The following is a 21,762-nucleotide window of genomic DNA, read 5'->3' on the forward strand; positions in this document are numbered from 1 at the left end:
TATAGTAGAGCCTTCACTCTTTCTGTGGCTTCGCACATATGCCGATTTTCTGCTGTTTTTCAAAACAGGGACGTTACTATAATAGCCTATGTGTGCGATTTCTATTTCCAATTGGAAGCATGTATAGGATTTGTACCACATTCACAAAATAAATCCTTACTTCCACAATAGATTTTCTTTGTATGTTTGACTTTATTTCAAGTCTCAAGCATTTCTTTCCACGAGTTATGGCTCTCTACAGTTATGTTAAGATAAATACGTAGATGAAATTAAACAATAACCTATCACAAATCTCTCCCTGCCCCACCCTCATCTATTTGCAACTATTCATGTGCATGGGGCTCAAAGAGGCTTCTTTTGTTTTTTTAGAAATATTTGTATTGATTTCAGAGAGGAAGGGAGAGGGAGATAGAGATAGAAACATCAATGACGAGAGAGAATCATTGATTGGCTGCCTCCTGCATGCCCCCTACTGGGGATCGAGCCTACAATCCAGATATGTGCCCTGACTAGCAATCAAACTGTGATCTCTTGGTTCATAGGTCGACACTTAACCACTGAACAACACTGGCCAGGCTCAAAGATCCTTCTTACATAAGATGTCAAACTATGCATAGCCACATCTTATTCAGAAAGAGGTGAGAGGTGGATTTGGAGGTTGAAAAGCAAGAGGAGCTGCAAGGGAAGACTGAGCATTCCCAAGAGAACAGTGACCCAGAAAATAGCTGCAACTACGCCAGCAGTGGCCCAGCTGTGAGCAGCAGCTGCCACAAAAGGATGGTTCAAAAACCAGCAGGCAGCCCCACCTCCAGGGACCCTGGGAGGGAAAGGAGCTTTAAAAGTAGAGCTGAGCTTCAGGGTAAGTACCCCAAAGAACTGAAAGCAGGGACTTGACCTGACATTTGACACCAGTGTTCCTACGAGCATAATTTACAGGAGCCAAAATGTAGAAACAACCCAAATATCCATTGACAGATGAATGGGTAAGCAAAATGTGACTATACATATATGTACAATGGAATATTATTCAGCCTCAACAGGGAAGGATATATATTCTATAAACGGTGGAAGAAGCCAGATAGAAAAGACCACATACGTATCGTATGATTCCTTTATATGGAATATTCAGAATAGGGAAATCCACAGAGACAGAAAGTGTATTAGTGGTTGCTTAGGGCTAGAAAGTGACTACAAATGAGCACAGGATTTTCTTGGGGGTGATGAAAGTATTCTGAAATTAGGCTGTCGTGATGATTGCACAACTCTGCATATTCTAAAAACTACGGAACTGTATCCTTAAACAGGTGAATTTTATAGGATGTAAATCATATCTCAATAAAGTTGTCTTTTCAAAAAGTACGTATGCACAAGCACAAAATCATTAATAATTAACACAATTGTCCTGACAAGTAGAAGCATAACAACGAGTAAGTACTCTATGGCTAATGGGCATCTTTGAAACCCTGCCTCAGGGCACACAGCAGTCAAAATTCAGGTTCAAGCATCCCAGCTCAAGGCCATCTGGAACATCAGTATGGAAGTGGGACAGGCCAGTGAGGGAAAGGGAAGATCCCAGCACCAGGCCTGACTGTAACTAGAGGGAATCGGCCTACTTATTGGGAGTGAACAATTCAATCTAGAGCTTCCTATGGAGTGTGGGGAAACTCAGGCTAGATTGAGGCTGACGTTGAGATGGAAGAGAAAGACAGGTGAGATGAATTGAAAATTATGCATAGGTCCTATCTGGTAAATAGTAAGTATTTCTACAAATTTGCAATCACAGCAAGACAGGTTTAGAACAAAATATCTTTGATTTTAATGATGTCAAATATTAAGTCTCAAAGACCTTACTTAACATAATCCAGTACAAAAAGTTATAATATATTCAGAGTGGTCAGTTCTAGCTCTGAATTTTTAGTGAACTTGCATTCAGCTTCATATTTATGGTCATTTGGGATGAAAACCCTCCTTAAATTTCCAGTTCTCAGGGCTCTTATAGACCAAGTCCAAGAAGCTTGCTCAGGCTCCTCTTTCCTATATATCTTCTCTATTAGTTTCTAACACATAAGAGTATGTTTGGGTGTGTAGCCCGCCCCCATCCAAGGAACAGCAGCCTCGTGATCACCACACCCACTGTCTGAGGAACAGTAGCTGTGTGTGAAGCCTCCCCCCACCAGCCAGAGGAGCCACCACAGCTGTGAACAGCACCCACCAGAAGAGCTGCTGCCAACTGAGGAGCAGCTGCTACCACAACTGCCCAAGGAGCAACCGCAACCCGAGGAGCCACTGCCACCCAGGGAGCCGCCACTGAACGACTCAACATCTAGATATGTCGGTGAGATCAAACATGGGTAGACAAAGAAACCCCCAAAGGAAAGAAAAGGAGGACTCGCCAGAAAAGCAGCTAAGTGATACAGAGGCATGCAACATGACAAAAAAAGAATTCAGATTAAGGGTCCTAGAGTGCATAAACCGGATGGAGGAAAAAATCAACAACTTATGCAAGAATCAAGAAGAAACAGATGAAAAAAATCCACAACTTATATAAGATTCAAAAAGAAAAGGATGAAAAAATCAATAACTTAGGTAAGAACCAAGAAGAAATGAAGAGTGATATCGCTGCAATAAAAAACACCATTGAAAGTTTCAACAGTAGACTAGGAGAAGCGGAGGACCGAATTAGTGAATTAGAAGTCAGGGAAGCAAAACACACCCAAACTGAACTGCAATTGGAGAAAAAAATTAAAAGACAGGAGGAGAGCCTAAGGGAGCTATGGGACAACATGAAACGAAACAACATACGAATAATAGGGGTGCCAGCACAACAGAAAGAGGAACAAGGGTTAGAAAACCTATTGGAAGAAATAATATCAGAAAACTTCCCTGAGGTGGGGAAGAAAAAAGTCACACAAGCACAGAGAGTCCCAAACAAGGTGAACCTGAAAAGAGGAACAAGGGTTAGAGGAACAAGGGTTAGAAAACCTATTGGAAGAAATAATATCAGAAAACTTCCCTGAGGTGGGGAAGAAAAAAGTCACACAAGCACAGAGAGTCCCAAACAAGGTGAACCTGAAAAGACCCACACCAAGACACATCATAATTACCATGGGAAATGTTCAGGACAAAGAGAGAATCTTACATGCTGCAAGAGAGAGACGGAAAGTTACATACAAGGGATCTCCCATTAGATTATCAAATGATTTCTCAACAGAAACACATCAGGCCAGAAAAGAATGGATGGAAATTTACAAAGTGATGCAAAGCAAAGGACTGAATCCAAGAATACTCTATCCAGCAAGGCTATCATTCAAAATTGAAGGGGAAATAAGAAGCTTCACAGACAAAAAAAGGCTAAGGGAGTTTATCACCACCAAGCCGGCAATACAAGAAATGCTAAAGGGACTGGTGTAAAAAGAAAAAAGAAAAAGCTAAGAAAGAAAACAGGCACAAAAAATAGAAATGGCTACAAACAAGTACCTTTCAATAATAACTTTAAATGTAAATGGACTAAATGCTCCAATCAAAAGACATCAAGTGGCTGAATGGATAAAAAAACATGACCCATATATTTGCTGTCTATAAGAGACCCACCTCAGAAGAAGGGACTCACACAGACTGAGAGTGAAGGGTTTGAAAAATATCTTTCAGGCAAATGGAAATGAAAAAAAAAGCTGGGGTAGCAATACTTATATCTGACAAAATAGACCTCAAAGTGAAGGCCATAACAAGAGATAAGGAAGGCCCCTTCATAATACTAAAGGGATCAATACAACAAGAAGATATAACCCTGATAAACATATATGCACCCAATGCAGGAGCACCCAAATACATAAAAAAAAACAAACTCCTGGAAGATATCAAAAGAGAGATCGACAACAATACAATCATAGTAGGGGACTTTAATACACCACTGACACCACTGGATAAATCCTCTAGATAAAAAATCAGCCCTGACCGGTTTGGCTCAGTGAATAGAGAGTTGGCCTGCGGACTCAGGGCTCCTGGGTTCGATTCCGGCCAAGGGCATGTACCTTGGTTGCGGGCACATACCCAGTGGGGAGTGAGCAGGAGGCAGCTGATCGATGTTTCTCTCTCATCGATGTTTCTAACTCTCTATTCCTCTCCCTTCCTCTCTGTGAAAAATCAATAAAAATATATTTTTAAAAAAATCAGCAAAGAAACAGCAATCCTAAATGACTCACTAGATCAGATGGAGTTAATTGACATCTTCAGATCATTTCACCCCAAAGCCACGGAATATACATTCTTCTCAAGTGCTCATGGGACTTTTTCAAAAATAGACCACATATTGGGTCACAAACAAAGTCTCCCCAAATTTAAGAAGATTGAATCATACCAAGCATCTTCTCACTTGGAGTGCGGGTGAATTTCCCGCCAAAATATAAGATGGCTCTGTCTTTTGGTTTTGTTCCATCCACCAAAAGGGTGGATTACAAACAAATATTTGGTAATACGCAGTTACAATCGGCCCGAGTTTACACGTTTCCCGCACTCCACCGCAAATCTATATGAACCGAGTTAAAGACGGCTCCCGCGGAGTACGCGCAATTCACGCGAGCCGACTTAACTCGTTTCCCGCACTCCAAGTGTTCTCAGACCACAATGACATAATATTAGAAATAAACTACAATAAAAACAACCAAAAATACTCAAACACTTGGAAGCTGAATAGCATGTTATTAAATATTGATTGGGTTACCAATGAGATCAAAGAAGAAATTAAAAACATCCTGGAAACTAATGACAATGAAAACACAACAATCCAAAACCTATGGGACACAATGAAAGCAGTCCTGAGAGGGAAGTTTATAGGTCTACAGGCCTATCTCAAAAAAAAAAAAACAACAACAAGAAAAAATGGTAGTAAATCATCTAACTCTACATCTCAAAGAATTAGAAAGAGAGCAACAAGAAAAGCCCAGAGTGAGCAGAAGGAAGGAGATACTAAAGATTAGAGCAGAAATAAATGACATAAAGACCAAAAAAACAATACATAAAATCAATGAAACCAAGAGCTGGTTCTTTGAAAGGATAAACAAGATTGATGAACCTCTAGCCAGGCTCACCAAGAAGCAAAGAGAGAGGACCCAAATAGACAAAATCAGAAATGATAGAGGCGAAATAACAACAGACCCCACAGAAATACAAATGATTGTTTAAAAATACTATGGACAACTCTACTCCAACAAACTAGACAACCTGGAGGAAATGGACATATTCCTAGAAAAATACAACATTCCAAAACTCAATCAGGAAAAATCTAAAAATCTCATGGAAGAAATTGAAGCAGTCTGTTTCAGGGTTTAATGTGAAAATTCCAGGCCTAGTCACTATTCAATCAATTAATACGTGTGTCTTCTTTTGTATAATTATAGAGGCAGAGAAGATTGCACAAGTGGCAAAAATTTGGTTTCAGCAGAAGGTGATGGAGAAAGAAACTGAAAAATGCATTTCTGAAATTGAAGGTACATCAGGAAAAAAGAGGCTCTGACTATCCTAATCTGCCTCTCTGCCCAGGGGTTGGGCTCTATGGTGGGTAGGAAGGCCATAGACAGAATAGTCTGAAGGAAGTAGCTGACTTGATATTCTAGATAATTTTTTTAAAATTGCCATTACATATCTAGCTCTTGGTTTGGTTTGTGACTTTGGCTAACTCAGCCTTTCCTTTTCCGACTTAAAATAGGGCTTATTAGCTCCTACTTTGTTCTCAGACAGTATGATAATTACCCATAATCAGTTGTAAAGAATGTATAAGATGAGAAACCCCAACACAACCAGTTTCTTTCCTACCTGTCAACGAAAAAAAACATACCATAAAAATTAGCTGGGAAAAAAGAAGCCACGGTTTTCAAAGAGCTCTCAAACTCCTTGATTTCACAGTGAGATGTTCTTAGCTTATAGTCTTGAAGACCACACATTCAACCTCTTCTGCTTATATACTGCAGCTTTCTATTGTTTAGATCAAATGCGGGGGGTGGGGGGGGTGATTCAGTAAATAGAGCAGAGCTTTTGTGTCTGGATTTAGTTATTTCACTTGAAGCTGAGAGTGGGGTGGGGTGTGATGCTTTGGGTGATGGGGGTGGAGGAAAGAAAGAGCACTTTTAGGTGGAAACTGAAGTGGGCTCAGCTGAGCTGGGAGTTGTTCAACATTGACAAGAGTATTCCCATTGAAGTCCTCAGAAGCTCTCTGAGGACTGGGATTTTAAAACTGCTAGAGTTGTTACTGGTATATGCTTTTAAAGTAAAGAAGTGATCAAAATATCAGGCAGTGGAGAAAGGGACTATTACCTAAAGTAGAGTCTGAACTTGTTACCCAGCTGAGGAAATAGATCACAAGTTTCCTTTGTTTTAAATACCCTGTGTTGTTTTGCTAGATGCCGCGTTCCTGGCCCGAGAGAAGGCAAAAGCAGATGCTGAATATTATGCTGCACATAAATATGCCACGTCGAACAAGGTGACTGGCTCTCTGTGCCACTCTCCTAGTAATACAGTTTGGGGTTTAGTTTCTCTTGTGGGGGCTCTACTGTGATAAAGGAGATTTTATCCAGTGTCAAGAAAGGGTAGTTACTGTCACACCCTCTAGAATCAGCCAATCACTTGGCAAGATATATTGCACACTTATTGGATAGGGAATTTTGTATATTTGTGTATAAAAATGGGGAGCTCTGACAAAGGCAAGCAGATATATGAAAATACATGCCATATAGCAGGCACGTCAAACTCACGGCCCATGGACCACATGCGGCCCACAACGAATATTTTTGCAGCCCAGCTAATATAACGGTATGCAAGAAACGATTTAATAAAAATTTCATGACTTAATTTTTACAATATCCTGTTATATAATTATTAATAACGAACTACTACATTCGCTATTGACTGATTACTATAATCATGTTACATTCATTTCCCTTACATGCCTTAAGCACAGGCGCACCATTTCTCTCCACTAATACTAGCAGCGAATATTTTAGCAGCCGATTGCATGTCATTAGTCTTGTAGTCACTTGTTTGGTGTGCACAACAGGAAATAGTTCGCTTTCAGAGAATAAGAAAAATAGAAATTTGCGTTACACTTTTTAATTGTGCAGATATTCAGTGTCTGGTAAGTTAATGTCCAAGAAAAAATACAATTTTTATTAAAATGTTCTATTCTTTTATGTTAACGATTACTCATTTATTTCATCCCTCTGTATTCAGTATGTCTCTATCGAAATAAACCTATGTTTCTATGAAAATTGAAGGTTTTGTGTTTTGCGGCCCACATAAACTTAAACCTTGTTTATTTGGCCCATGTTAGCCTTTGAGTTTGACATGCTTGCCATATAGCCATTCATTTGTCCTGCTATATAAGAATTCAGTAATCAAGAAAATTGAGGGGCTTCTGAAATGACAAAAAGAACAGAAGAGTAAAGTTTATTTAGAATTGCTTCCCAGAGAAGGTAGGTTTTTTGAGTAAGCTCGTTTATAGCAGTGTTTCTCATCAGAGACATTCTTGGCATTTTGGAGTGAGATGCTTCTTAATTGTTAAAGATCATCTCATGCATTATGGGATATTTTGCACCCCAGGCCCTTGCCTACTAAATGTCAGTAGTGTTTGCCAATTATTTTAATAGTCATCACCCCTCCCCCCACACACACACGTGTTTCCAAATGCTACCAACTGAGTATTGCTTGTTTACTGGGCTTTTTAAATGTTTTCGTCATGAGGCATTTTATGTGTAATAACTTGAGAAAGGAGGTTGGGTGATGTATGGGTGACCAATTTTTGTTTAGGGACTGGCGTAAGTTTAGGTCTAGAGACTATAGGCCTAGTTAGCAGGAATCATTTAATTAAGAGGCAGCTAGAACCCCTATGGCTTTCTGAGAAGGGAAGGATCTATCCAAGGTTTATAAGGTTATTAGTTGTAGAATAGATTGGACAGAAAGAATGGAGACAGAGCTTGCTAAGGTATAGGATACAGTTTCCAGGATTAGAGTAAAGATTGAAGGTAGAGACAGAGCTTAAAATCCTTTGATTTAGAAAATAACCAAATAATCTGTATTCAGAAGGAATGATAAGACTTGAAATTCAGTATGAATTTAGAAATACACTTAACATATTGGAGGACACAGCTCTATAGAAACAGAATGGAGTTTGGTCAAGATGAAGACGAGATGAGAAACTTGAGTTTACAAAACTAACATTTCAAATCTGTCATGGGAGAGGCTGACCAGGCACAAATATCCAGATCTTGTCATGAAGTCAGCCTATGCCTAAAGGGCAGCAAGTAGTTTTATGTCACTTTGAAAATGAAAAATGCTATTCAGATATTGACCTATAATAATAAGACTTTAGAAAGTAAATTGTTTACACACGGTGAGCAGATTGGATGGCAGTGTTTCAGCAGGGATGTGAGTCAGCTGGAGAAGGTGTAGGTGCAGGAGTGGAAGATGTCAGAGGGCTGTGAAGAACAAGATGGGCTTTGCCTGGAGGACAGGCTGGGACTTGAGATGAAGAGAAAATCCCTAGGGGAGGCTCTGAGAGGCTTTAGAGTATATTTTAAGGATCATTGGAAATGAATACGTTTTAATCAAACCCAGAGAGATTGTGATTGGATATATCTTAGGATCACGATTTAAACAAGACTGTGACGGAGAGAAACCTGATGATTGACAAACACCTGTCCATCACAAGCAGATTAAACATCCAGTTTCTGGTAGAGGCAAGAGGCCAGACCAGGTGATTTCTTGAGATATTTTCTAGTTCTGGAATGTGATCAAGAAAAGCAGAATCAAAGGTGGTTGATTTTAAGGTTCTGAGCCCAGGCCCTTCCTTTGAAGCTCTGCCACTCCCATCCGTTGACCTGTTCATATATCAGGAGAAACTCCAAACTGACCCCAGGTTGATTCAGCTGGATGAAATGTGAAAGTACGTATGGAAGTACTTCATCAGCCACAAGTCACTGTGGAAATGTTATCATCATTACTTAGTGAGTTACATTCATTGATCCTCAAAACCACCCCCAACTTTTTTTTTTTAATTAAAAAATAAACAGCTTCTCCTACATTATAACAGCTTGTTGAAGGAACTTCAAGTCTGGAATATAGCTACTAATGTGATAGCCACACTTCAAAGTGAGAGAGGGTCATTGGCAACAATTCAGATTTGAGTAATTTTATCAGTAGAGCAATAGGGAAATGTGTGTAAGGAAATAGAGGGATGAATATTGCACCAAAGTGTCCTGATGCCTCTGCTCCTGTTTGCCCCCACACAGCACAAATTGACCCCGGAGTATCTGGAGCTCAGGAGGTACCAGGCCATTGCTTCTAACAGTAAGATCTACTTTGGCAGCAACATTCCGAGCATGTTCGTGGACGCCTCTTGTGCTGTGAAATATTCAGATGTTAGGACTGGAAGGAAAAGCTCTCCTCTCCTCTCTAAGGATGCTGCTGAACCCTCTGGAGAGAGCCCTGTCCAAAAGAAGGAGAGCATAGGTTGATGCAAGAGGTGGAAATGTTCTCCCATATCAAGATGTGGCCCAAGGGGTTCAATGGGAATAATGGTTACGCGACTCCCTGTGCTCGTGTGTTCTGCCTCTCCTGTGGTAGTCCTGGCTTACCAGCTGATTCCAGGATAGAGCCAGCTGTCTGGCACCCAAATGGTCTTTTCAACCACAGTTTTATCAAGTATGCTGTGTGTGATCCTTGCTAAATTGGTACTCATGAAAGAAGGAAAGTCTAATGCTAAGATACTGCCTGCACTGGAATGTTAAACACAAAATACATAACAAGCTGTGTTTTCCTAAGCTGAGATCTATTGAATAATGTTTACATTGGTCCCAGGGGAAGTGTGTGCTCAGCCATTCAAGAGATAGAAGGCCAGAGAGAAGATGGCCAGGATGTGGTAAGTGTAAAGAAGACTCACTACACCTGGGACCGGGCTCTCTTTAGGGTCTGCAGTGTACATCCATGTGATTAGCATCTAGTCTGCTGAAGTTCCCCAGGAAATGATCTTCCAGTTGAGCAACCATTTACTTGATACAATGTGCACATTTTTGTTTTCCTACAGTCAAGTTGGTGGCTTGCTGGGACATGCACCTTGCCACTCAACCAGATTCCTTGTAGAGATTCCTAATCACTAGTTTATTGCATTAGTAGGCTCAGAGATAGAGCTTGGTTTGAAGTTTTGGATGAGATGAAACCTTGGCTTTGAATCAAAGTTCTGGGGACCTGAATTCTCCTCCATTGGGTGATGACTGTCTGTGTCACTGCCTCAGGCTGTGTGTGACTAAGGTACTTGGTTTCTTGTCACAGACAACTCCTTATAAGTCACCTCTCAGCTCTGGCTGGCCAAGAGCAAGACAGGGCTTTACCAGAAATAGGAGCAGCATACAATTCCTAGCTATTCACTGCACAGTATTGTATCATAACTGCAGGAAGTTTTTTAACTGGATTTGGGGTACATTCATTTGCCCTAGTACCTCTGCCTAAAGGCTCTATTCTAGGCTGCCATGGTTACTAGCACACGAATTCTCCTTCTCAATATTGTTCATCAGGAGCCTACATGGTGTGGAACAAAGAGTAACTTGGTCATTTTTGTCTCCTTCCCTATTGGCCCTGAGATGCTGAAATCAAAGTTGTTCTCCAGCTTCACCTTCCCTAGGAGATTAGGATTCCACTGACTTCTGGGCAGCCAGTGGATTTAATCTTCCATGAGAGGATGACAGATTAATCTGTGGCTATGAGAGACCTATTTCACCTGGACATTTTTTTCCTTAAAGATTAACTTTCTTAAAAAAGTGTGCCCCATAGTTAGGCCTGAGTATGTGCAGCTTGTTAAGACCTTTTGTGTAGACTTTGTTCAAGCCAGACAGAAAAGTCCTGGGATCCTTCCAGCAACCTCTCAGCTGACTCTCAGTCTCATGACAGTTGTGAGTTGTGCCAAACACTTTATGGGAATGGAATCCCAGATTTGAGTGGGTCTTTTCCTTGGGCCTTATCCTATAAAAGCATTTGTAATATGGAGAGAATCATTTTTTTTTTCATTTTTGCTCATTAATTGTATGCGTTCTCTTTTTGAGTGAATTTTGTGTTCTCTAGCCCTCAAAAGAACTTTTGAACTAAAAATAAACTTCTCCTGTCATATATTGTTGCTGCAGATAATGATTGTTGTGGGAAACTTGGATCATTGGTTTTTGTGCTTTCATTACTAGAGATGTTTTCTATTCCCATGAGCTAAAAGTTGCTGCCCCAAAGTGATGGATGTGGGTTATCTTACAAGCCACAAGCCCTGGTGCAGAGTTGAGGGGCAGGGAAATCACATGGTGAAGTTTTAAAGAAAGTACTTCCACTTGAACTGTGCTTCCCTGTGCTCACTCAGGCACTAGGTCTAGCCCTCCTTCAGGGATGTTCCTTTTGGCAAATATATACTGTAATCTTGAGTCTAAATTTATATGTGAAATGCTACCTTTTTTAAAAAAAAGAAACTAAATAAAATTATTTTACTATCAGTGATTTGTGTTTTCCATATGTCTCCATTCTTTTCTGTTGTCCTAATATGCTCCCAAGGCTTTCTTGCCCATTTCACTAGGTAGCCACTTTATTTAGTAGTTTTACTTAACTGTAGAGGCTTTTCTTATACTCCTCCCAGAACACTGCCTCCCTAGTATGAGAATTTTAAAATAATTTTTAAATATTTTTTAATTACAGTTGACATATTAATTTCAGCTATATAATAGTGAGTAGACATTTCTATAACTTATGAAGTTATCGCTAGTACCTGGCATAAGAATTTTGAAAGCAGTTTCCATTCTTCTTGACTCGTGAAATTTACTAGGTGTACCGGTTAATAATGCGGATTTTTTCAATAGATGGAGTTACACATATGTTGATATATATGCAATTTGATATATATGCTATTTTGTTGTATTGCTCCTTCAGATTACCACTTGTTTCGATCAATGGCCCACGCACTTTCTGAGCAGCACTTCAAAACGTACGAAGTGGTGAAAAATTGGGTCTCTGAATGGTCTGCCTCAAGACAAGAAAAGTTCTATTGGGACGGTATCCACAATAATTTCAAGAGAAACATCAAAAGTGCTCTGTTCAAAGTGATGTCCATTGCTAGCTACACATTTCCCCCATCTTTCATGTAATTTGTGGATACCGTCCCAATAGAACTTTTCTTGTTTTAAGGCAGACCATTCAGAGACCAAATTTTTCACCACTTAGTACGTTTTGAAGTGCTGCTCAGAAAGTGCGTGTGCCATCTATCAGAATGTAATCTGAAGGTGCGAGGTCTGGTGAATACAGCGTGTGGGTTAATACTTCCCAGGCAAGATCTTTTAGTGTGTCTTTAACTGGTTTTGAAGAGTGTGATGGTGCGTTATCATGAAGCAAACTTACTTTACCGTGTCTTCTGGCCCATTCTGGTTGTTTTACGATCACAGCATGGTTCAGATTGATTATTTGTTGTCGGTAATGATCAGTATTAACGGTTTCACCTGGTTTTAGAAGCTCATAATACACCACACCTTCCTGATCCCATCAAACGCAGAGCATTGTCTTCTTTCTGAAGCGATTTGGCCTTGCAGTCGATGTTGTTGGTGGACCTGGATCAACCCATGATTTTGTGTGTGTGGGATTCTCAAATCCACTTGTCATCGCCAGTCACAATTCGATGCAAAAAAGACTTTCTTTCCTGCTGTTGAAGCAACATTTTACTGAGGACTTCTCAGTTTTCCATTTGTCTTTTGTTCAGTTGATGTGGCACCCCTTTTCTTTTCTTTTTTTTTTAAAATATATTTTATTGATTTTTTTACAGAGAGGAAGGGAGAGAGATAGAAACATCGATGAGAGAGAAACATCGACCAGCTGCCTCCTGCACATCTCCTACTGGGGATGTGCCTGCAACCCAGGTACATGCCCTTGACCGGAATCGAACCCGGGACCTTTCAGTCTGCAGGCCGACGCTCTATCCACTGAGCCAAACCGGTTTCGGCGGCACCCCTTTTCTTTCTTTAAAATCTTTCCCATTGCTTGTAAACGATCAGAAATTGTTTGCTGAGCAATATTTAATCTTTCTGCAAGTTGTTTTTGAGTTTGACACGCATCTTCACCTAATAATGCTTGTAAATGTTGGTCTTCAAACTTTTTCGGTTGACCTGGACGTTCTTTGTCTTTCACATCGAAATTATTACTTTTAAAGCGTTTAAACCAGAGTTCACAAGTATATTGAGATGGAGCATGTACACCATACGCTTCCCGAAGTATACGATAACTTTCAGCAGCACTTTTCTTCAAAATAAAGTAATGAATTAAAACTTCCCGCCAATGCTCTCTTTTTTTTGGCATGAAATTTGACATTTTTAAGCTTAAAAATATCTATGATGTTAACACAATCAGAAATTTTGACACATGAAGTTTTGAAGCTTGCTGTCAATACAACAAAATAGCATACATATCAAATCGCATATATATCAACATGTGTAACTCCATCTATTGAAAATAATCTGCATTATTAACCGGTACACCTAGTAAGGATGTTCTGATTCATTGTGGGATGCAGCCAGCTACAGAGGGGGAAGGGGAAGGATGGAGTGTGCCCTGCAGAGGCCGCCTGAGAGCTGGAGGAAGGGAGGAGACACCTTGAAGCAGAGGAAGGACAAGTGGTATACATTATAACTGGCAATGATGTGGTCTGACTAACTTCACTAATTCAGATGTTAGCCCAGGAGCCAGGCTGGACCTGCTCTTCCCGTGCTCTCGACATTCCCTTCTGGGGACAATTTCATAGTAATGTTGGGGCAGCAGGGCTTGGTAATTGGGAGTTTTGAGGACAGCAGCACTTTACTCAGTTTCCTGTAGGATCCAACCCCATAGTATCCTACATCTGCTACTGCAGACCAGGGGAGTTTAATTGGAACCAGTTATCCTCTAGGTGTTTGGTGGGTGTGAAATTGAAGTCGGACTTTCCTTTTTGCTGTGGGGAAGGAATTTTGTGATCAGAAGTTGACTGACTTCTAGTTGCTTCAGGATGAAGTCTCAGATGTGTGTATACAAGGCTTTTTGTTATTTTGCCCCCACTGACCTGCTTGCCCAGATCCTTGATTGTACCTTCTCTCCATCTCTGCATATATTGTTCCATCTGCCCAGCTTACTTTTTCTTCCCCAAAGCTCCAACTTTCCTTTGCTAACTCCTAATGGTGTGTTCACTTCTTCAGACAGGTCACCCTGCATGCTTGCCCAGGTCAGTACCCACGTGTCCCCCTTCGTAACATTTCACACGCCTTACATTACCTGTTTAATGTCTTTCCCACAAATAATTCAGCTCTCCAGGGGCCAGGGACTGTGACCATGGTCTTCCCTGGGGTAGTAGTATTGCTCATACCTGGCCCATATGAGTTATTCCTTTGTGTTGCATGAAAGAACAAAAGGATGAATGTGAAAAGCAGGTTAAGTGACTAGTGGGGGAAAAGGACATAGAAGTTAGGTTAGAGTGTCCATGTCAGGACTTAATGTGAACAATGAGCAGTTACCAAACATCTCTGAACCTGTTAACCCATCCTTGCAGTGCTCACTCCTCAGTGGACTCAGCAAGACAAGTTTATGCACCTAGTATAGTGGTAATTATTGGGTGAGTTAGTTCACCCACTCTATGGGAATCAACATGTTTCTGTCTCTGAGTAGACTTTAAGTTTCTGTAGTGGAGAGAGCACAGGACCTGACATATACAAGTGCATCATAAAAGACATTGAATTATGTCTTCAGCAGCAGTGAGCTAAGCTAGCTAGATTTTAAACCTTGACCACAGCCCTCCAGGAAAATCTCAACAAGCTGGCCCAGCCCCTCAGCTTTCTCCTGGTCTCTGGTCTTTGAATAAGCATTTAGATTCTACAGTTGGCCCTTGAGGAACCCTGCAAGTCAAAACTCTGCATATAATTTTTGACTCTTCCCAAAAGCTTACAGATAACAATTGATTAACATATTTGTATGTTAATATGTATTACATATTACTACGATAAGGTAAGGTAGAGAAAAGAAAATGTTATTAAGAACATCGTAAGGGCCCTAGCTGGTTTGGCTCAGTGGATAGAACATCAGCCTGCAGACTGAAGGTTCCTGGTTCGATTCTGGTCAAGGGCACATGCCAAGGTTGCAGGCTCGATCCCCAGTAGGGGAAGTGCAGGAGACAGCCGATCAATGACTCTTTCATTATTGATGTTTCTACCTCTCTCCCTCTCCTTTCCTCTCTGAAATCAATAAAAATATTTTTTAAAAAAGAAAATCATAAGGAAAATACAGTTAGAGTATTTATTGAAAAAAAAATCCATGTGCAAGTGGACCCATGCAACTCAAACCCATGTTGTTCAGGGGTCAGCTGTAGATACTGTTAATTCATTGCTCACTCCAAGTGTCCATTATTATATAGCCCATAACACAGAATGACATTTTACTTGTTTTCCTTACCATGTCTCTCTGGAATTTGTACCTTTCTCTTTTTTTCTTTTTCCTATTTATTCATTTTCTTACTTTCCATCGCCTATAAACTGAATGTGTCTCCCTGAAGCGTATATGTTGAAGCCCCAATCCCCAATGTGATGGTATTTGGAGGGGCGGCTTTGGGGAGGTGAACAGGTTGTGAGGGTGGAGCCCTCGTAAATGGAATTAGTTCCCTTATGAGAAGACACATGAGAGAGATGTCTCTCTCTTGGCAATGTGAGGACACAGCAGGAAGGCAGCCATTTGCAAACAAGGAAGAGGGCTCTTGCCAGACACCAAGTCTCTGGCACTTGATCTTGGCTTCCCAGCCTCCAGAACTAAGAGAAATAAGTCGTTTAGGACACCCAGTTTATGGCACTTTGTTACAACAGCCTGAGCAGACTAAGACACCATCTACTTTGATTTTTTATCTTCAATTTTTTTCTTTCCTTCCTTTCTTCCTATAAGTAATTATTGGGCATCTAGAATGTGCTAGTTGCCAAGGCAACAATAAGGCTTATAACCTTGTGTGGGTGGGGGTTGGGGGTTTGGCAAGCAAATAAAAGGCACTTATAGTATAAATAACACTGCCGAGTGGTCACTGGATGCAAGGGGCACACATGAGGGTCAGACCAGCCTAGTGGTTTCTAGGAGGCAATGTCAGATTTTAGCCAAATTTTAAGGTTGGACAGGAGGTAGCCAGCCAGCTAGAGAGGTGGTGATGGTGTAATGTGTTCCAGGCAGTGGGAGCACCAGATGGTATTTTAAAATGCAATTCACTGTCTCCCCTTGCCCCAACAGTGCCATGGCTGCACTTCACATGTGTTTCACTGCAGGGATCCTCCCGCACTATGGAAGCTGCAGGCATTCTGCACATATATTCAACTCAGATATGCACAAAACTGTCTCCAGGAACAACCCTCAACCAGTGGGAGACAGGAGCCCAAGTGGTCAGGGAGGAGGTGACCTTTAAAACCTTTCCAATGGAAACACCCTCCTGACACAATACCAGAAACAATGTGTGAGTATCAAACATAATTCAACCCATGTTTGAGTGCCTGGTATGTATTAGGAAACCTAAATCGTGTAAAGTATTGGACCAACAGTGAACAAAATAGTGAATAAGACAGATACCATCTCTGCTCCAAGAGTGAACAGTAATGTCAGCTATGGACTTAGCTGTTGGTCATGGGTTGTAACAAATAACCATACTAGTGCAGGATTTTGATGGTGGGGGTGGGGATATATGGGAACTCTCTATCTTCCACTCAGTTTTGCTGTGAATCTAAAACTATTCTAAAAACATAAAGTGTTAATAATAAAAGAAACAGTCTATGTAAAAAAAAGTCCTTTCAAGATGTTTAAGCAAGGGAATGATATGCTTACATTGTTTTATTTTTTTTAATTAAATCTTTATTGTTCAGATTATTACAGTTGTTCCTCTTTTTCCCCCCATAGCTCCCCTCCACCCGTTTCCCACCCCCCCCTCCGCCCTCACCCCCCCCACTGTCCTCATCCATAGGTGCACGATTTTTGTTCAGTCTCTTCCCACATCCCCCACACCCCTTTCCCCCCCAAGAATAGTCAGTCCACGCCCTTTCTATGCCCCTGATTCTATTATAATCACCAGTTCATTCTGTTCATCAGATTATTTATTCACTTGATTTTTAGATTCACTTGTTGATAGATGTGTATTTGTTGTTCATAGTTTGTATCTTTACCTTTTTCTTCTTCCTCTTCTTAAAGGATACCTTTCAGCATTTCATATAATACTGGTTTGGTGGTGATGAACTCCTTTAGCTTTTCCTTATCTGTGAAGCTCTTTATCTGACCTTCACTTCTGAATGATAGCTTTGCTGGATAAAGTAATCTTGGTTGTAGGTTCTTGCTATTCATCACTTTGAATATTTCTTGCCACTCCCTTCTGGCTTGCAAAGTTTCTGTTGAGAAATCAGCTGACAGTCATATGGGTATTCCCTTGTAGGTAACTGAGTTTCTTTCTCTTGCTGCTTTTAAGATTCTCTCTTTGTCTTTTGCTCTTGGCATTTTAATTATGATGTGTCTTGGTGTGGTCCTCTTTGGATTCCTTTTGTTTGGGATTCTCTGTGCTTCCTGGACTTGGAAGTCTATTTCTTTCACCAGGTAGGGGAAGTTTTCTGTCATTATTTCTTCAAATAGGTTTTCAATATCTTGCTCTCTCTCATCTTCTGGCACCCCTATAATTCTGATGTTGGTACGCTTGAAGCTGTCCCAGAGTCTCCTTACACTATCTTCATATTTTTGGATTCTTTTTTCATTTTGCTTTTCCGGTTGGGTGTTTTTTGCTTCTTCATATTTCAAATCTTTGACTTGATTCTTGCGATCCTCTAGTCTGCTGTTGGGTGTCTGTATAATATTCTTTATTTCAGTCAGTGTATGCTTAATTTCTAGTTGGTCCTTTATCACAACCTCGAGGGTCTCATTAGATTTCTTGAGGGTTTCATTAAGTTTATCGGCAGTTTCTAGAAAATTATTGAAAAACCTTAAAAGTGTGGTTTTGAACTCTATATCCAATAGTTTTCTTTCCTCCATTTCTGTCATTTGTTTCCTGTTTCTTTGTCTCCGCATTTTTTTATGCTTCGCTGTATCAATAGAGTGGCTTTCTGTGCTAGGTGTCCTATAGGGCCCAATGGCTCAGCCTCCCCAATTACCTGAGGTAGACACTCTTGGTGCACCCCCTTGTGGGCTTTGTGCACAGTCTTTTTGTATTTAAGCCTTGATTGTTGTAGGTAACACTGGGAGGGATTGACCTTCAGGCCAATTGGCTGTGAGAATCAGCTGTGTCCGCAGTGGGAGAACTTCTGTGCTGGAGACACCCCTCTGGGGCAAGACTTGCTTCAGTGGGGCTTTGGTGGTCACTGAGTCTGCCCCCTGAGTGTGTCCTTTATGGATCCGAGGAGCTGCAATCTGGATGGTCCCACTCTGACCACCAGGCACACTGGCTCCTGGATCTCTAAGGAGGTGCTAATCTAGCCTTTGCCTGAGGCTACCCAGCAGAAGCCAGCTGTAAAGCAATGCGAGTTGCCCTGGGGCCTTGGGCCAGCTGCAGTTTGTTAGGTAATTATCAAATTGCAAAGGGCCAGGCCTTTCATATGCAAAAGCCTCCGTGCACAGCTTGGGCGGTGCGGGGTCCCAGGGGATCAACAGGGTGGAGCGAGCAGTTATGGCTGCTCTCAGTCCTGCCCTCAGAGGCCCTGCTTCTCAGTGTCCCGGCAATCGCTGCAAGCACTTCCGAGAGAAAGCTGCCCTTGAGTTCCGACCGATGTCAGACAGTCCCATTTGTCCTGTATGATTCTGGGTCCCCTGAGACTCGCCTGGAACTGGAGCTCAGAGCTTGAGACTCCCTCCCGATTGAAAAAGACAACCGTGTCCTCAGCTGCCAGCCCTCTCCGCATGCGCCTCTGTACCTCTGTATTTTACTTCCACACCGCACCTCCTCTGAGTCTCAGTATGCTTTTCTCTTTCCTTCTAGTTGTAGAATTTCCACTCAGCCAGCCTTCCTGTGGTTCTGGATGATGTCCGTTCCGTCTTTTAGTTGTATTTTTGAAGTGGTTGTGCGAGGCAGCAATCTCCGGTGTTTACCTATGCCGCCATCTTGGTTGTGTGTTTTTTGCTTACATTGTTTTAAATCTGTCCTTTCCCAACATGTTTCCAACATCTCACCATATTTCTTCACCTGCTTTCAACATCCAAAGCAACATTAAAGTCCTAACTGTTCAAACATTTCCAGGTCAATAATTTACCTCACCGTGAAATGTCTGCAAATGAATACCTGGAAACAACTTAGCAAAAGTATCAGTGGACAGGTTCCACAGAATGCTGGAAGGAATACAGAAACATATCAGCGGCCCTTAAACTAATGACCTCTGCCTGAGTTCTCCCTGTGCAAACCCATCAGGGGCTGTGCTCCATACCAGCTCACAAGCCCCAGACCTAATGGATCCACGAATGCAGGCTAATGAGCAATTCTGTAGTCTGTTGTGAGAAATACAGAGAGATGGCCCTGAAATAAGTGGAAAACAATTAAGTTAAAAAAAAACATTTAATGAATTTTTGTGCTTCATACATATTTAATGTTTGTAATAATAAGTAATAGAAAACCACAGTAGACTTCTTAGATTTTTTTTTTAAAATATATTTTATTGATTTTTTACAGAGAGGAAGGGAGAGAGAGAGAGAGTTAGAAACATCGATGAGAGAGAAACATCGACCAGCTGCCTCCTGCACATCTCCCACTGGGGATGTGCCCGCAACCCAGGTACATGCCCTTGACCGGAATCGAACCTGGGACCTTTCAGTCCGCAGGCCGACGCTCTATCCACTGAGCCAAACCGGTTTCGGCGGACTTCTTAGATTTTAGGAAAAGATTTATTACAGTAAAAATTCCCCATAAAATAATGTATAAACATTATTGTTAATAGTAAGACTTACCTCAAAGAATAAATAAAAGCATTAATTATCTTAAATGTAAATACAAATGAGATAACATTTTTCAAAAATCACCTTAGTGAATGTTTTCTTTTTCTTTATTGTGATAAAATATACATAAAATTTACAATTTTAACAGTTTTAAGATGTACATTTCAGTGGTATTAAGAGCATTCACAATTTTGCCCTAACCGGTTTGGCTCAGTGGATAGAGTGTCGGCCTGCGGACTGAAGGGTCCCGGGTTCGATTCCGGCCAAGGGCATGTACCTTGATTGCAGGCACATCCCAGGTGGAGGGTGTGCAGGAGGCAGTTGATTGATGTTTCTCTCTCATTGATGTTTCTGGCTCTCTATCCCTCTCCCTTCCTCTCTGTGAAAAATCAATAAAATATATTTTTAAAAAAAAGAGCATTCACAATTTTTAAAATATATTTTTATTGATTTCAGAGAGGAAGGAAGAAGGAGAGAGAGATAGAAACATCAATGATGAGAGAGAATAATTGATTGGCTGCCTCCTGCATGCCACACTGGGGATCAAGCCCGAAACCCAGGCATGTGCCCTTGACCAGAATCAAACCCGGGACCCTTCAGTCCACAGGCTGATGCTCTCTCTATCCACTGATCCAAACCTGCTAGGGCCATTCACAATTTTTGATGAGAGCATCATTGATCAGCTGCCTCCTTCATGCCTCCTTCGTGCCTCCTGGGGATTGAGCCCACAACCCAGGTATGTGGACTCTGGTTCATAGGTCGATGCTCAACCATTGAGACACACTGGCCAGGCTCCAGAATGTTTTAATCATTCCAAACAAACTCTGTACCCATTAAACACTGACACTCCATTTCTTCCTCCCCTAGGCCCTAGCAACTTCTAGTCCACTTTCCATGTCCAGGAATTTAGTGTCTCTAAGTACCTCATATAAGTGCAATCATACAATTCTTGTACTTTGTGTCTGGCTTATTTCACTTAGTATCATGTCTTCAAGGTTCATTCATGCTGTAGCAAATTTTAGAACTTCATCCCTTTTTATTTTTAAAAAAATATATTTTATTGATTTCAGAGAAGAAGGGAGAGATAGAAACATCAATGATGAGAGAGAATCATTATTTTGCTGTCTCCTGCACATCTCCTACTACTAGGGATTGAGCCCACAACCCAGGCATGTGCCCTTGACTGGAATCGAACCTGGGACTCTTCAGTCCACAGGCCGATGCTCTATCCACTGAGCCAAACCGGCTATGGGTCTTCATCCCTTTTTAAAAGTGACTAATATTTTATTGTATGTATATATACTATCTTCTTTTTATCCATTCATCTGTTGATGGACATAGTAGACTCTTAACTGATGAGAAACATGATAAAAAAATTATGTTTGAGGAGGACGACTCTGACAGCTCTGTTTTTCCAAATCAGATCTCAGGATATATGATCTATTTTTTCAAATTTATCAATTTAATTATTTGAACAGTTTCAGAAAGTTATAAAAAATAAATGCAACTTTATAGTTAATTAATCAGTAGTGCTGTAAGAAGAAAAGTATATGCCATGGAGATGCTTAGAAAATCCAAAGTGGCAGATTTTGTTAATGAGAGGGAAGGGTCATGAGTCTTGATCTCAAGCTTCAGCAAAGTAAATAAAGCCAAAATCAATTTCCAGGGGTTTGTATGTTTGTTTGTTTGCTTGGTGTTTTTTTTTTTTTTTCCAAATCCAAGAACTGCCAAGTCACACCCCTGCACAAGACTTTGCTTCCTAACAAGCATTCGGACAGTTCCTCACATCGAATAGCTGAGATGGAGCTGCTGGGAGTCACG

The 21,762-nt window shown here is 41.0% G+C and overlaps 1 protein-coding gene across 1 annotated transcript; it reads left to right on the forward strand.

The window, feature by feature from the left end:
* Positions 1–777: 777 nt before the first annotated feature.
* On the forward strand, positions 778–11,513 carry LOC102441104 (erlin-1-like). The gene is made up of 4 exons (XM_006107981.3): positions 778–859; positions 5,343–5,486; positions 6,396–6,475; positions 9,279–11,513. Exons 1-4 carry the CDS (start codon positions 778–780, stop codon positions 9,501–9,503), a joined length of 531 nt encoding a protein of 176 aa, XP_006108043.2. The 3' UTR covers positions 9,504–11,513.
* The last annotated feature ends 10,249 nt before the right edge of the window (positions 11,514–21,762 follow it).

Source organism: Myotis lucifugus, unplaced genomic scaffold, assembly GCF_000147115.1.
Source record: "Myotis lucifugus unplaced genomic scaffold, Myoluc2.0 scaffold_1620, whole genome shotgun sequence".
In the NCBI taxonomy this organism is placed as follows: Eukaryota; Metazoa; Chordata; class Mammalia; order Chiroptera; family Vespertilionidae; genus Myotis; species Myotis lucifugus.

Coding starts and splice junctions, on each gene's coding strand:
- LOC102441104 (XM_006107981.3), top strand. CDS start 778: ATGGTTCAAAAACCAGCAGGCAGCCCCACCTCCAGGGACCCTGGGAGG. Junction 5,487..6,395: donor ATGCATTTCTGAAATTGAAG/GTACATCAGGAA, acceptor TTGTTTTGCTAG/ATGCCGCGTTCCTGGCCCGA. Junction 6,476..9,278: donor AATATGCCACGTCGAACAAG/GTGACTGGCTCT, acceptor GCCCCCACACAG/CACAAATTGACCCCGGAGTA.